At 41.1% G+C, this 17,558-nt stretch overlaps 1 protein-coding gene and 1 long non-coding RNA gene across 4 annotated transcripts in view; both read right to left on the reverse strand.

Annotated features, from left to right (window-relative positions):
• Positions 1–17,558, reverse strand: part of LOC309662235 — a 94,688-nt gene that overhangs the window by 20,837 nt on the left and 56,293 nt on the right. The window lies entirely within an intron of this gene.
• Positions 1–17,558, reverse strand: part of AP1S3 (adaptor related protein complex 1 subunit sigma 3) — a 54,645-nt gene that overhangs the window by 16,817 nt on the left and 20,270 nt on the right. For all 3 annotated transcript variants that reach the window (XR_014264583.1, XR_014264584.1, XM_082464694.1), the window contains exon 2: positions 2,141–2,319. Coding sequence is in view for 1 of the 3 variants with exons in the window: in XM_082464694.1 (XP_082320820.1) it covers positions 2,141–2,319 (179 nt within the window). In the remaining 2 variants the exon portion in view is untranslated. The remainder of the gene's footprint in view (positions 1–2,140; positions 2,320–17,558) is intronic.

Raw genomic sequence — 17,558 nt, forward strand, 5'->3', positions numbered from 1 at the left:
TTCCCATGAATATGCAGTTACCACTTCCTCTCCGGGGATTCTCCTGTCCACATCCAAGAGGGAAATCATTATTCATCATATCCAATATCCTCCCAAAATGTAAAATAGAATATATAAAAAATATGGTGGGGATTGGGTTACTTCTGTTAATTATGTGAAAGGTCCTCAAAACTTTACCTTGAGGAGCTGTGATCAGGGGACAGAGTCCTTTGACCCATGGCAATCAGGGTGCCCGTTCATGCCCCGCCCTGGATTGTGAATTGTCCTTTCTAAACTCCAGAGCCCTGACCAAGGGGCCCAGGGGCCCACGTGCCCACCCTCTTACTTCATACTGTACTGCAGTGTGTCTCCCACCCTCAGCTTATCAAGTCCTCCCCTCCCATGTGTGTTTCTTCTGCCTAAAATACTCCTCCTCACCCCATACATGTGGCTCACTCCTACTTCTCCTGTAGCTCTGAGCTTGGATGTCCTTTCCCCCAGGAAATCTCTGTCCTCTCTGACTGCACTGGACGCCCCTGCTATGCATTCCTGTGCCTTCCTCACAGAGCATCCACAGCTCTTTCTTTTTTTATATAAATTTATTTTATTTACTTATTTATTTTTGGCAGCGTTGGGTCTTCGTTGCTGCATGTGGGCTTTCTCTAGTTGTGGTGAGCGGGGGATACTCTCCGTGCGGTGCACGGGCTTCTCACTGCAGTGGCTTCTCTTGTTGCGGAGCACGGGCTCTAGGCATGTGGGCTTCAGTAGTTGTGGCGCGTGGGCTCTAGAGCGCAGGCTCAGTAGTTGTGGTGCATGGGCTCAGCTGCTCTGCATTATGTGGGATCTTCCTGGACCAGGGATCGAACACATGACCCCTGCATTGGCAGGCGGATTCTTAACCACGGCGCCACCAGGGAAGCCCGCATCCAGAGCTCTTCATTCCGTATTTCATGGCCTGTCTCTCCCTCACTAAATCAGTGGCTTCCCAAAGGCAGGTACTGAGTCTGAGTTGTTCACCGTTGTTTACTCAGTAGTTATAGATATCTGTTGAGAGAACTGCTGAAGCCTATTCTTCATGTAATGGTTTAAATCACAACTGAACGCCAAGTTGTAGAAACCAGGCAGAGAGTAGGGACAAGCCTTTTGTCGGCAAGTATTTCTGGGACTCTGTCTTTCTATCCCTGGGATGCTTATCACTATAAGGGGCCTTTGCTGACATCTCCCACGATGCTAGTACGAAAAGTTTTGACCCTGGACCCAGCAAGAGAAGCTTGCTCCAGGCACTTCCTGGTAATTTACTCCATTGAATACAGCCTTTGATGTTACCTCTGTCTTTCCCCTTCCAGTTTTATAAACACACCTTGTGAGAGCAAACACATCCCTTTCTAATGTGTGTTTTCCCTCTGAAAGTTGCAGTATGATGTTGGATGCAGGGTCAGATCGGCTGTGTTCTGGTCCCGGTTTAGGCATCAGTTATCTGGGTCTTTATGAGCAAAATGGCTTTACCTCTCAGGGCCTCAGTTTCCTCACCTAGAAATTGAGGTCCCTTTCTAGTATGGTCTTGCCATGGCAAGCAGGTACAGTAAAGAGAGGATATACAGTCTTTAAAGTCAGAAAAATCTGGATTTGAATCCTGACTCTGCTGATTACCACTCAATTACTGTGACTGGGAACTAATTACTTAAACTCTCTGCGGCTTCAGTTTCCTCATCTGCAACGTGAATAATAAAGAGCTGCCATCTCTCTATCATGTTAACCTTTTTTCTATAGCATTTGTTATTAACTGAAACTGTTTTGTTTGCTTAACAGATGAATAAGTTCCAAGAGAGCAGGAATGTTCTGTGTCTTGTTTGCTACTGTATGCACAGTCATTAGAACAGTGCTGGAAATATAATAGATGCTCATAATTTCTTGAATGCATGTGTGCATTATCAACACATAAATTAAGTATCTAGAATAAGTATCTAGAATCCATCCTGGCACATGGAAAGCCTTTCAATAAATGAGAGTTTTCTTCTATTTAGTCTACTGGTACAAACATTCGGGCTCCAGCCTTCAAAGATTTCAGTAAATGATATAATTGGTGTTGCAATCTAAAATGCTCAGGACTAAACAAACCAAATAGTAATAAGAAATCCAGCTCTCATAAAGTTACTCACACCTTTTATAAACAAGTTTTAGCTCCTTCCAATCAACAAAACTGCTTGTCCTCTGACCACGAGAGAGAATAATCTGAACAATTTCCCGGGTGATCTTTTTCCTTTCCTTGTCAGGGAGAGTAGTGTACCATTTCTGCAGCCGTAATTTCCCTTGTCGACTGAAGAGCAATATGAAATGAATCTAGAACAAATAAAGGAGAGAAAAAAAAACAGAATTTGGTCAGCCAAATCATTCTACCATAGATATTAAAATACAGCAGCAGGGTTTACAAAGGATTATTCTGAACAGAGGAAAAAAATAATTACCAGCATGAAAACTATCCCATCTGACAATTACATTTAACCAAAAAAGAACAAAGAAATGTATACACCACAAACATAGCTTATTTATACTATAGGAGAGAGAGGTTTTCTTTTATGAGTCACAGACTCATAGTGAGAAAAAATATATCAAGGCAGAACAGAACTCTTTTGAGAAAATATTAAATTCTTCCTTCACAAGCCAAAAAAAAAGTTAAAAACAGTAGAAGGGTTTACTTTAAAAATTATACTCTTGCTTCATATCACAAGTATAGAAACCAAATGATAATATAGACATAAAGAAGAGAAGTAAGGGAAGGAAATAAGGATGAAGCAAGGGGGAAAAGTGAGAAAACTAGAAGGGGACCATATTCTAATTTTTTAATAAAAATTATATATATATTTAAGGTGTACAGCATGATGATTTGGTATACATATACATGGTGAAGTGATTACTATAGTCAAGCTAATTAACATATTATCTCCTCACACAGTTCTCAGTTTTTGTGTATGATGACAGCACCTGAAATATACTCTCTTAGCAAATTTCCTGTATTCAATCTAGTATCATAAACTATAGTCAGCATGCTGTACACCAGATCTCTAGATTTATTCATCTTACATAACTGCAACTTTGTTCCCATTGACCAGCATCTCTCCATTTCTCCCACCTCCCCATCCCTTGTAACCACTGTTCTACTCTCTGCTTCTGTGAGTTTGATGTTTTTAGATTCCACATATAAGTAAGATCATGTAGTATCTGTCTTTCTGTGCCTGTCTTATTTCATTTAGCATGATGTCTTCTAGGTTCATCCACGTTGTTACAAATTACAGGATTTCCTTCTTTTTAAGGCTGAATAATATTCCATTGTATGTGTACGTACATATATATACACATACACACAGCATACTTTCTTTATCCATTCATCTGTCAATGGACACTTAGGTTGGTTACATGTCTTAGCTATTGTGAATAACACTGCAATGAACATGGGAGTGCAGATATCTCTTTGAGAAACTGATTTCATTTCCTTTGGAAATATACCCAGAAGTAAGATTTCCCTTGGAAATATAGCCAAAAGTACTATCATATGGTATTGCTATTTTTTAATTGTTTGAGGGACCTCCATACTATTTTCCATAATGGCTGTCCCAATTTACATTCCCACAAACAGTGTGCAAGGGTTCCCTTTTCTTCACACCTTCACCAACACTTCTTATCTCCTATCTTTTTGATAATAACCATTCTAACAGGTATAAGATGATGTCTCATTGTGGTTTTGATTGGCATTTCCCTGATGATTAGTGATATTGAGCATATTTTCATATACCTGTTGGCCATCGGTATGTCTTCTTTGGAGATATGCCTATTCAGGTCTTTTGCCCATTTTTTTAAAATTGGATAATTTGTTTTCTTGCTATTGACTTGTTTGAATTCCTTATACATTTTGGGTATTAACCCCTTAACAGATGTATGGTTGCAAAAATTTTCTTCTATTCCATAAGTTGTCTCTTTACTTTGTTTTCTCCTTTGCTGTGCAGAGGCTTTTTAGTTTGATGCAATCCCATTTGTCTATTTTTGCTTTTGTTGCTTGTGCTTCTAGAGTCGTATCCAAAATATCATTGCCCAGATCAACGTCAATGTCAATATCAATGTCAAGAAGCATTTTCCGTAGGTTTTCTTCTAATAGTTTTACAGTTTCAGGCCTTACATTTAAGTCTTTAATCATTCTAAGTTGATTTTTGTATGTGAAGTGAGATAATGGTCCAATTTCATTCTTCTGTGTGTGGATGTTAGTTTTCCCAACACCATTTATTAAAGAGACTGTCCTTGTCCCATTGGGCGTTCTTGGCACCTTTCTCAAAGTTCAAACTAAGTCTCAAATGTAAGCTCTTTACTCCACTTTGTGGGTTACTTGGCTGAGAGTTTTAGAATCAACCATCTCAAGATACAGTTTGGCATCACAATAAATGTTTACAATATAAATAGTGTGTTGACCACATTAGGAAGAAACCTGATTTTATTTTCAATTAAGTTTCAAAGTGTGTATTTGAAATGCACATTCCTATTTCAATGAATTTTGAAAGCTTTCAATGAATAGAAGACGCTGTAGAAATTTACTGTGGAGCCTGGGAGGTACGGAAGATTTGTTTTTCATAAATTGTCAGATGGTCCGATCTTTATTTTATGAGATTAGGTTTTCTCAATCCACGGTATGAGAAGATCAAGTTTAGAATCATAATTTATTCTGTTGCGTGTTTGTTTTGTTTTTAAAAAAATAACTTTCATTATTGAGGTTAACTGTGTCATGGAGGGAACAATATATACTAGGAGCCAAAATAATTAAAATTTTAAAACTTTCTACAAATAAAATATTCAACTCTTTTTATTAAAGAGATTTGGCTCTGAATGTCACAGCACAAATCATACAAACTCAGTCGGTGGATAAATCCAAAGCCAACAGAAAACAAGTTCTCTCCTCAGAGCATCCCCTCCCCCAACCTATAGAATTCGAGGTCTTCTTTTTTTTTTTTTTAAACATCTTTATTGAAGTATAATCGCCTTACAATGGTGTGTTAGCTTCTGCTTTATAACAAAGTGAATCAGTTATACATATACAATATGTTCCCATATCTCTTCCCTCTTGCATCTCCCTCCCTCCCACCCTCCCCATCCCACCTCTCTAGGTGGTCACAAAGCACCGAGCTGATCTCCCTGTGCTATGCGGCTGCTTCCCACTAGCTATCTATTTTACATTTGGTAGTGTATATATGTCCATGCCACTCTCTCACCCTGTCACATCTCACCCCACCCCCTCCCCATATCCTCAAGTCCATTCTCTAGTAGGTCTGTGTCTTTATTCCCGTCTTGCCACTAGGTTCTTCATGGCCTTTTTTTTTTTCCCCTTAGATTCCGTATATATGTGTTAGCATACTGTATTTGTTTTTCTCTTTCTGACTTACTTCACTCTGTATGACAGACTCTAACTCCATCCACCTCATTACAAATACCTCCATTTCATTTCTTTTTATGGCTGAGTAATATTCCATTGTATATATGTGCCACATCTTCTTTATCCATTCATCCGATGATGGACACTTAGGTTGCTTCCATGTCCTGGCTATTGTAAATAGAGCTGCAATGAACATTTTGATACATGACTCTTTTTGAACTATGGTTTTCTCAGGGTATATGCCCAGTAGTGGGATTGCTGGGTCGTATGGTAGTTCTATTTGTAGTTTTTTAAGGAACCTCCATACTGTTCTCCATAGTGGCTGTATCAATTTACATTCCCACCAACAGTGCAAGAGTGTTCCCTTTCCTCCACACCCTCTCCAGCATTTATTGTTTCTAGATTTTTTGATGATGGCCATTCTGACCGGTGTGAGATGATATCTCATTGTAGTTTTGATTTGCATTTCTCTAATGATTAATGATGTTGAGCATTCTTTCATGTGTCTGTTGAGGTCTTCTTAATAAACTCTATTCTTTCTTAGAAAGGAAACATCTGTTAATAAGGACTTGAAAACCAAGACATGGCCAGTGAAAAGAAAGCAAGTTAAAAAGCCCTGCTCGGGCTTCCCTGGTGGCGCAGTGGTTGAGAATCCGCCTGCCAATGCAGGGGACACGGGTTCGAGCCCTGGTCTGGGAAGATCCCACATGCCGTGGAGCAACTGGGCCCGTGAGCCACAACTACTGAGCCTGCGTGTCTGGAGCCTGTGCTCCGCAACAAGAGAGGCCGCCATAGTGAGAGGCCCGCACACCGCGATGAAGCGTGGCCCCCGCTCGCCGCAACTGGAGAAAGCCCTCGCACAGAAACAAAGACCCAACACAGCCAAAAATAAATAAATAAATAAATAAATAAATAAATAAATAAATAAATAAATAAATAAATAAAAGATGTTCATGAAATATTAAAAAAAAAAAAGCCCTGCTCAACTAGCAGCTTTAAGAAAAATCACCCTCAGTCTGGAATTTTAAGCATCTGCTTAGAACAGAGCATTTTCTTAAATACACATTTCACTATCAGCACAGGTATAGATAATTCAATAATGAAACACAGCTACCGCTTTCTAAGAATCACATTGAGAAAGGTATTTTTTGCTTCCAAGAAGAGACCATCATAAAAGTGACATTCTAAAAGTACACAATTGAATGGGAATAGAATAATAAAACCCCAGGATCTTGAGAACAAGGTTCAGCTTTGGATTCTCACCGGTGGCTAAGACTCTTCAATCCTATTATTTCTAGTGACTGGTCAGACCTTTGCTGGAGAAATGAAATCCACACATTTTCTTGGTGTTTACTTTGCATTTCCTGTCAGAAAATTTTCTTCTTCACATCTAACCTAAATCTTTTCTGTTACAATTTAAACCGATTTTCCCTGATTTTATCCACAGAGCATATTAAAAGACAATATATCACTACCCTTGAAATAATAACGAACTCTTCATATACTTGAAGACAGACTTTAAAGTGTACCTGGTGTCCTTCCCTTCCGGAAGAAACCACCCTGGTTTCATGTCTTCTTATTGGTTCTACTATCAGATTTCAAAACCATCATTGTTACAATTCCTCCAGGATTACTTCATAGATAAATGTCGCTTTTAATTTAAGGAGCTCAGATCAAGGAGCTCCAGTGAGTGGCTGGAACTATTGCTGAGTTTAATTATGGATTACTTTCTATTTCGTCTATTGCAACTTTCTCTCAAGATCAAGTGCCTGCCTTCTTAAACCGCTCAACAAGGTAGACAATAAACAAATAACTCTTTTTCATTCTAACAATGAATTCAAAGAGAAAGGATGATCAGGAACGTAATACACACATCCATAAAGTGATTTAAAATATTAAAATGTGTTTCAAATTCAAAAGAAGTAACAAATAGGTTCAAGTTTATCCAATAATTGCATTGCATAAGACAGTGTTGACAGATTTCATCCTCTCAAGTTCTGCTCTGAGGGAGAAGTAGTGTCGCTCTCTCTCCAGAGTTAACAGTGTAGCATGAGAAAACTGGCGGAATGAATTGTAGTGATTCACAGGAGTTCATCACCTCGAGCAATTAATTGTATCCAATTTATCAGTTTAGTCATTCAAGGCATATTTGGATAATATGTTTCAAGAGGTTAATCAAATACCATTTTTGATTAGCATTAGCTTGGGAGTATGAGAAAAAGGCAATTGGGAGGGTTTGGGTTTTTTTCCAATATTTACAAAGAGCCAACTTCAACTCAAGTTGATGTCATAAACAAACTTCAACTGACTTCAGAACACCCAGGTATTTTGTTTCAATAATGGTGCTGGCAAGAAAGGAATAATGGAGAGGCTGATTGGTAATCCTCTTCTGGGAAACGCCAACTCCAGAAACAACCATAACATCCAACGAAGTGTGATGAGCAAGGCTGACTTCTTACATTTGGCCCAAATGCTCTGGCCTTAGGTAAGGCATCTGATTTCACTGAGATCTCCCCTCCCTCATTCAAGGTTAACCTGAGACAATCGCAGAGGAAATAATCACATAGGCAGCTGAATTAATTGTATTGTAGAGACCTTAGGGCACAGATCATTTATTCACTCAACGCATATTTACTGAGGGCCTACTCTGTGCACTATGAACCTACAACGTAAAACTTGGTTCTTTACCTTGAAGTGCTTTTAATCATGATAAAGAATACAAAAAAAAAAAAAAAAACCCAAAGTAAACATATTGAATTAAACCACAGGGCTTTATCTCCTCTACCTCCCAAACTGTCACTAAAATGACAATAGTAGAAGTTTCTTAAATGCATTAACCCTCAAAGACTAGGAGAATGACAGGGGATGTGATAGCAGCCAAGAGATTTCAACAAATCTTTGGAAGATGGAAGGAGACAGAAGAGTGATAACTAACTTAGCAAAATAAGGAAAATCGTAGCTTAAGAGGCAGATTACAAAGACAAACCAGCCAACTCTCCCAGAGAAAGCCTGAGGGCAGCACTTGTGGGTACCATGGCTCCACAAAGTTCTAAAAACAGGGACACCGGCTAAAGGTCTACCTACAGAGTGGTTGGCATGGACCACCCGTGGCATTTCCAGGGGATTACAGCTAAGTGAGGACACTCACGCATGTGTACACACATAGCACACATGCACAGACAAGCACTCCTCAGTAAGTTCCCAGCTGCTTTATTCAAGGGCACAGAAATTTAGTGGAGGTCATGCAGTTGAAGCACCTCTTAGCTCGGCTTCCTCTGGCCCCCCGTCAGTAATGGATACCAAGCAGCTGCCAATGATAACCCAAACAAGGCGCGGTTTACTCAACCCGAGAAGCTCAAGTTTGTGCACTGCCGCATTTCTTCTCTGCTTAAGGCTCTCAGAGACCTTACACAAGCAATCTATGCCCGTAAGAAGAAATATTTAGAGACACCTGCAACCCTCCTGGATCTTAAACGTAATTCAGAGCCTGCAAAGCTATATATGTATCTTCACTAAGAGAGAAACATGTCCCTGCACCTCTACCACCAACTCTGTTGTATAAAAAACCCATCTCCTAATCAGGAAATGGAATGATTCCTCCCTGGAGACACTAAATGGCAGAGAAAAGACCTCTAGGTACTAACAATGGAGATTTTCAGGCCACCTGACTATGCCCTCAGAACTGCCTATTGGCATCTTAGCACCCACTTTTAAATATGAGCAGAGGCCAAGGATTACCAGACATTTGAGAATAGTCTCTAATGTCAAAGAAAGAGACTGAGAAAAACAAATAGAAAAAAAGTAAGCACTGGATACAGTAAGAAAGCATGGCGCAGGACAAACTGTTACACACACACACACACGAACATGAATATGTTCAGAGAGTTCAAAGAAGATGGAGTTCCTATATCAATAAAACAAAAAGCATTCTACTGGGGAAAAAAGAAAAAAAAACTCTTGCAAATTAAAAAGTATGGTAACCAAAATAAAGTCAGAGGACTCTCCAACAGATCAGAACAAACAGAAAAAGATGGAAAATTACAGGAAAACATAAAACTATTAAGGGGTCAACCCAGAACGTACAAAATCCAGAGAGCTACAACAGAGATAATGGAGAGGAAGAAAATCTCAAAGAAAGAATTCAAAAAATGTCCTAGGTCTAACAAGATGAGACTTCAGATTAGAAGGCTCATCACGTGCCCAGCACAATGAATTTTAAAAGTACATTGCATGAAACTTCAGAACAGTTATGATAAGGAGAGCAGCCTAAGAGATTCCAGGAGGACAAAAAGTTCACACTCAATGGATCAGTAATCAAAAGAGCATCAGGGGACTACCCTGGTGGTGCAGTGGTTAAGACTCCACTCTCCCAATGCAGGGGCCTGGGTTCAATCCCTGGTCAGGGAACTAGATCCCACATGCATGCCGCAACTAAGAGTTTGCATGCCACAACTAAGGAGCCCACATGCCGCAACGAAGGAGCCCATGTGCCACAACTAAGGAGTCCACCTGCCGCAACTAAGACCCAGCACAACCAAATAAATGAAGAAATAAACATTTAAAAAAACAAAACAAAACAAAAGAGCATTGGACTCCTCATTTGCATTTGTTGGAAGACTACACGCCTACATCCAACCAAATTATCAATCGAGTGAAAGAGGGGAAGTGACCTTTGAATTTTCACACTTGCAAAGACTAAAAATAGAGAAAAATAAAGAAATTTGCACTCAGTATATCTTTCTTAGGAAGCCACTGCAAGACGTCTCTGAGCAAAGAGTAGAGAAGAGTTAGATATGGTTACCTAGGGCACAGGGAACGCAAAGCAAAATGATGCTGAAAGGAAAGGCCAGAATGACAGCCACATATCAGACCAAGAAAGCCAGCATTCCAGATGGAAGTGGCGGAGGCTGGAGGAGGGGGAGGGGAAGGGAGAAATAGAATTTATTGATCATTTCATTTCTTTTTACAGTTGGAAAAAATATTGATAGCCATCTGAAAGATCTGCTAGTGCGTTGGTGGGAAAAAACAGGGATAGATACATAGAAAACCAGGCCAGTGGAAAAAATATAAACTCCAGAAAAAGAAATGATACAAGCAAGAAATCATCATCCTTAAAACTACTTTGGGAGAAAGAGAAGTGAGGAAATATGCGTGTGAGAAGGAAGTAAATGCCCAATTACCATGACAGGAAGGCAGGAGACAATGTAAAGAATTAGGAGTAGAAAACTGCCAGCATAAGCATATTATTTAGAAATATAGATGTAACTACCCAAAGAAAGACTGCAATTATTGAAAGTAATTACCTCTAGGAGAAGAACATGGTAAAGGAAAAGAGTTGCTGTGTTTCATTATAAATTATATGTCTGTTTGATTTTTTTTAACTATGTACCTATATTACTTAGATTTTAAAATTTTTTAAGGAATTAAAAATAAATAAATAAGGGATGGTGGAATGCCTATATTTGACAGTGACATTAAAAGCATATTCTGAGGGGCTTCCCTGGTGGCGCAGTGGTTAAGAATTCACCTGCCAGTGCAGGGGACACGGGTTCAATCCCTGGTCCGGGAAGATCCCACATGCCACGGAGCAACTAATCCTGTGTGCCACAACTACTGAAGCCCACGTGCCTAGAGCCCGTGCTCCGCAACAAAAGAAGCCACCGCAATGAGAGGCCCACGCACCGCAACAAAGAGTAGTCCCTGCTCGCCGCCAACTAGAGAAAGCCTGCAGGCAGCAAGGAAGACCCAATGCAGCCAAAAATAAATAAATAGAAATAAAAAATAAATTTAGTTTTAAAAAAACGTATTCTGAGATATTTTCTCTTCTCCCTCCTAATATTAAACTCTGAAATTTAGAGGGAAAAATCCTTAAATACATTAACTATTCTAAACTATCAGTTATGAGCTCTCATTTGATTTTATCTGAGGCAGTTTTATCTTTCAACCTGTACCAGTACATGAATAAGAGTGCCATTACTTTACTAGCTTCCAGGTGGAATAATACATTTTATGCCCTGATTTTACTTCAAGCACATAACATTTGACCAGAATTTTACTGTTCCTAATATAATTTTTAAAAAGAGAGGATGGATTAAAAAGTTTTTGCAGATTCTGTACCTATCCTTCATGTACTAACAATTCACTATACATCCCCCTTAGCTTTCACCTGTGCAGCAAAGACATTCACCTCTGAAGCTTCTTTTCATACCATGGGTTTCTCAATTCCCTTATCATTTTGCATGTTTCTTCCTGGATCATGTCTAACTCGACTCTTTGCTCATAACAGGGACTTAGTAAATATTGGTGGAAGTGTTGAATTTTGAGAAACGGCAACTAGCCCTTTATTGATATTCTGAGTAGAGAACTGGGTTTTCTATAAGGGTTAGAGAACACTGTGGTTTGGGGTTTTACTGGGGTCATATGCTTGTAACTGGGATTACTTTTCTCCAGATGCAATAAACTCAACTCTCACTTGCTGTATTTGCCAGATCTTCTGGCAGCTTATCCTGTCCGGCTTAACAGTTCTCTGGCCAGAAGAGCTTAATAGCATTTAAAAACCAAGAGCTCCCGCTGCCCTATTCTCTCTGCTAGATCAGTTGTAAAAAATGTTACCCACAACTGGTCTGGGCACTCATTCCTTCGGGGTCCCACAGTTGATACTTGCACGTAGGAATGATCCCTTTAACAATTAGCCTGATTTCCTTCCTCTAAGCCTGCTCGGAAAGCGACAAGACCAACCCTCCAAGGCTCCTGCCTCTCATGCATCTCCCTTTGGTCAGAACCCCTATCAGAGGGGTTTCCAGAAAGTAGAAAGAAGGGATATCCACTGCTTCTTCACCAGCCTCATGTATTCACCTTCTCATTGGGCTCCAGTTCCCTCTTCCACAAGCCAAGTTTCCTTCTCTCCAAAAAGGTCATTTGCTTAAGCTTCCAGTGATCTACCTTTATTATAGATGTTACCAGCATGCCCCAGGTGGAAATAAGAAGATGATGTCAGGGCTTCCCTGGTGGCGCAGTGGTTGAGAATCTGCCTGCCAATGCAGGGGACACGGGTTCGAGCCCTGGTCTGGGAAGATCCCACATGCCGCGGAGCAGCTGGGCCCGTGAGCCACAATTACTGAGCCTGCGCGTCTGGAGCCTGTGCTCCGCAACAAGAGAGGCCGCGATGGTGAGAGGCCCGCGCACCGCGATGAAGAGTGGCCCCCACTCGCCTCAACTAGAGAAAGCCCTCACACAGAAACGAAGACCCAACACAGCCATAAAAATTAATTAATTTAAAAAAAAAAAAAAGAAAAAGAGAAACCGCAATTTGAAAAAAAAAAAAAAAAGAAGATGATGTCAGACCGCAAAGTTTCCCAGAAGTCATTTACTCGTGTCCTTAGGACAAAGGTTCATGGACAACTGGCTAGACCTCTAACTTAGTGACTCTTTGAAACTAACTAGTTGCATGCTGGAAATTTTTTTTTTTTTTTTTTTTGGCCGTACCACACGGCTTACAGGATCTTAGTTCCCCAACCAGGGATTGAAACCAGGCCCCTGGCAGTGAAAGCACTGAATCCTAACCACTGGACCACCAGGGAGTTCCCTGGAAATTAAAATTTTAGTTTTTTCAAACTCGCTATATGCCACCCAACCCAAATGGTGTACCTCCACCGCTGTTTCAGATTTGATCCAGGACATGCTGTGCGTTTACCACCAGGCCAACCCAAATTGGATTCAGCACATGAAGGGCATTTATCACTAGGCCAGGCCTTGGCCAGGGCTGGGGGGCAGTAGAGCCGGTTGGTTGTTAAGTGGGAAGACTCTGGTGATATAGGCAGCTTGAGAGTTTGCATTTGAGTCCTGGTTCTGTCATTTGTGAGCTAAGTGGACTTGGACAAGTTACCTGACCTCTCTGGTCCTCAGTCTCCTCATCTATAAGATAGGGATGACAACAGCAATGACATCAGTAATGTTAGAGGGATACGATGATGTCACCCGTCTACCTTTCAGTGCGGAGCCTAGCACAGAGTAAGCTCTCCATAGATACTTGCTATGGCTAACGAATCATCCAGGAGCCAGCCCAGCCCGTTTACAATCCCATTTATCTTCACTGAGGCAAGCAAAAAATTCCCTGCTTCCACCTTTGGAATCACTCCATGTCTACCCCGTCACTTTTCCACTCATTGGTCCCCACATTCTGATGGGAAGTGTCTGTGACAGCCATTTCATAGGTACCCAGAAAGGCATTCTGCTGTTTCTTTGGATAATAAACCATCCAATTTCTAGCTGATTTGCTACCTTGCCTTCTCAGTCACTCTGTCTCATCAACCACCTTCTCAATGCTTAAATAAGGAGCTTGGTCCAGAGATAGCCCAAACGTGCAGGTAGTCCTATAGGGTTCCTTTCTTTCTTTGAACTGCTGACCAGTGGTATTCTGATCATGTATTTGTTAATTCTCTCCAAGTTCCCTGTAAGGTTTTTACTTGGGGGTTCCTCATTTTTTCACTTGTGTGTCTGTGTATGGCTCTAGTTCCTTTTTCTATAATTGAGTAACAACAGGAGTTCAGGTTTTTCACCTTCCCTCCTGACTCTTTGTTTGAACTGCATCACACTTCTGTGGCGGGTCACGCTCACACCTTCCCCACCAGATTCTCTTTCACGGGGCAACAGGGCTCAGCGGGAATTCCGGGGCAGGTGTGGCACTGAATCCGCTGTCAGCTCCCCTCTCTGGGCCTCATCTCCTCCTCTAAGAAACAGGAGAGCAGGGTCACGTATTCAAATACCTTTCACAGGCTGGGCAGAGGCAGGCAACATTTTCAATGAGAGTAAGGGTTCCGTATTCAAAAGGGATGGAAGACACAAAGTCAAACTGTAAATCACAAGTTCCATCTGAAGGGACAGCCTCAACTCAGCCATAGGAAGGTATTGCCAAGAAAAACATTCAGCCAGTATTGCCAGGCCTTCAGATATTTTTTTCTTTTTTCCAGAAGAAGCCTGAAACCTGGATGATTATGTGAAATACTGGGATTGTTTTAATATTGGCAATTAATAGGAATAATGATAACAAAACCCTGTGCAAGCCAAACAAAGCACATTGTGAGTGGCTGTGGTCTGTGAGCTGCATTTGGGCTGCAGGCCTCATTTGAAACTGCTGAATTAAATGACAGCTGAAGAGCCATATTTCACGAATGCCTTTCTACAGCTTTATTGCGCTCAACAGATTTCCCCTTTTTTTGTGGTTTCTGAATCTACCTGTTTGAGGAAGTGGCCCTCAGACCCCAGAATCTGGCTTCCACCTCTCAGCCTACTATTATTGTTGAAACTATTCTCAGATCAGTGTCTCCTGTTAACTCTTAGTCATCAAAATTTTTAACTTTTTTTTTTCCTCAAGATTTCCAGCTCAGGTTTCTGCTTCCACAGTACAGGAAGAGAAAATATATATGGAGAAGTAAAATCTACACAATCTCAGGATCTCATTTTTGGCTAATTATGTCAACTTTCTTCCTGAGTTAAAATGTTGAAAAGCTGCCACATCGGCCAGTGTGTTTCAAATCCTTTCCCAGGCCTTGCACACCATCTGGTGGCAAAACTATCTATTTATAACAAGTGAAATGCTCAGTGAAGAAGGAAAATTAGGTGAATTGGGTGAAGAAGAAAGAGTTAGGAAGAGTAAAGTAAGAGGGGCAGCAAGAGAAAAAAAAAAAAAAGGAAATGAGATGGAAACAAAAGTCATGAGTAAGCCACAAATTAAAAAGTCAACTGCTGAGAATTAGCTCAAGACCATTTATGTAAAGCTTTAAAGATGCTTCTAAAATTGTCTGTTATCCATCTGCTTGTATTACACAGTAATGTTTATTGGAAGAAAGGAAGGAAGGTAAGAAAGAAGGATGGAGAGATGGATAGTTATACAAAAAGGACAGGATAAGCAGCCTGTTAGGGGTTGAATTGCATCACCCAAAGATTCATATGTTGACATGCTTCCTAACTCCAGCACCTCAGAATGTGACCTTGGTCACTGCAGATGTAATAAGTTAAGATGAGCTCATACTACAGTAGGGTGGGCCCCTAATTCAATATGATGGGTGTCATTATAAAAAAGGGAAATTTGGACAAGACATGCACACAGAAAGAACACCATGTGAAGATAAAGGCAGATCGAGGTGATGCAGCAGAAGTCAAGGAACACCAAAGATTGGCAGCAAAGTACCAGAAACTGGAAGAGAAGCATGGAACAGACTGTCTCTCAGAATCCTCAGAAGGAACCAGCCCCGCTGAAACCTTGATTTTGGACTTCCAGCCTCCACAACTATGAAACTATACATTTCTATTGTTTAAGCCGCTCAGTGTGTGGTACTTTGTTACAACAGCCCTGATATACAGCTTGTCTCTGGCTTTTCATTTTGTCTTTTTTTTTTTTTTTTAAATCTCAAAATCACCACCATTGTTTTCTGTCATTACAATTCAATATCATAAAACTAAATCATCGGGACTTCCCTGGTGGCGCAGTGGTTAAGAATACGCCTGCCAATGCCGGGGACACGGGTTCGAGCCCTGGTCTGGGAAGATCCCACATGCTGCAGAGTAACTAAGCCCGTGCGTCACAACTACTGAGCCTGCGCTCTAGAGCCCGCGAGCCACAACTACTGAAGCCCGCGCGCCTAGAGCCTGTGCTCCGCAACAAGAGAAGCAACCGCAATGAGAAGTCCACGCACGGCAACTAAGAGTGGCCCCCGCTCGCCGCAACTAGAGAAAGCCTGCATGCAGCAACAAACACCCAACGCAGCCAAAAATAAATAAATAAATAATTTAAAAAAAAATACGAGGGCTTCCCTGGTGGAACAGCAGTTAAGAATCTGCCTGCCAATGCAAGGGACACAGGTGCAAGCCCTGGCCCGGGAAGATCCCATATGCCGTGAGCCACAACTACTGAGCCTGAGCTCTAGAGCCCGCAAGCCACAACTACTGAGCCCACGTGCCACAACTACTGAAGCCTACGCGCCTAGAGCCCGTGCTCCGCAGCAAGAGAAGCCACGACAATGAGAAGCCCGCGCACCGCAACAAAGAGTAGCCCGCGCACCGCAACAAAGAGTAGCCCCCGCTCACCCCAAGTAGAGAAACCCCGCACACAGCAACGAAGACCCAATGCAGCCAAAAAATAAATAAATAAATAAAATTTAAAAAAATAATATGATCATCTCAATAGATGCAGAAAAAGCTTTTTAAAAAAATCATCTACATTCCAGAGATAAAGTCAGCAGATTCCATTCAACTTAGCAAATATTTATTCAGTGTCTACCCTAGTGAGGTATTTAAAATGAAATAACCACTCATTCCTGGACTCACAAAATGCTAATACCATTAGAAAGGACAGCAGAGCTGATTTGGTGCAAACCTTATCTCAAGACAGAGAGCTGGTGACTGGACCCTCAGTTGGGTAGTTAGCAAGTGGCAGAGTTAAGACAATCTCCTGGCCCCCAGCCCAAGGCTCTTTGCACTTGGCACCTCAAACCACTTTTTTCTGGCAAAGCTAATTAACTACTACTTTTTTTCCCATTTATGAAAATAATTACAATAGGCAAGTCTTATGCTAATCCCAGAGACCTATTTACAATGACTGGCATGTGTTGAACACGTGCCAACACCATGCTAAGCACATTACATGCAGTACCTCATTTAACCCTCATTAAAACTGTAATATGTAGATACTATTATTACCCTCATTTGATTGGTAAGGAAACTGGGTCCCAGCAAAGTTAACGCCAATTGACGCCTAGGTTCATGCCCCTAGATTTAGGTCCCACCCATGACTCTAGCATGACACAGCAGCCAGTAGCTGAGCACACATCCCAAACCCAAATTAGTGGCTGCAAATCTACACTGCCAACACGGAGGTGGAACCACTAATTATCTCCACAATGCACTCTCAAGTGAGCATGTGTGCTTTGCCAATGCCATAATCACCTTTCTTCCAGTTTTCCCGGTCCCTGATTCCAAACTAGGGGAGGTTGGAAAAGACAAGACTCTTCTGGATCAAATGAAAGGAAGGGGAGTTTCTAAAGTAAGGATATTAATGGTAAAATTTACAAATTGCATTTGTATGTATGTCCATCTTGAATATTGAATCTTAGGTGAAGTCTTAATTTTGCAGCAGTGTTGTAGGGAATGGGCACTTTGTTTCTAGTTA

This window comes from Balaenoptera physalus (genome assembly GCF_965194825.1).
Source record: "Balaenoptera physalus genome assembly, chromosome: 6".
NCBI lineage: Eukaryota > Metazoa > Chordata > Mammalia > Artiodactyla > Balaenopteridae > Balaenoptera > Balaenoptera physalus.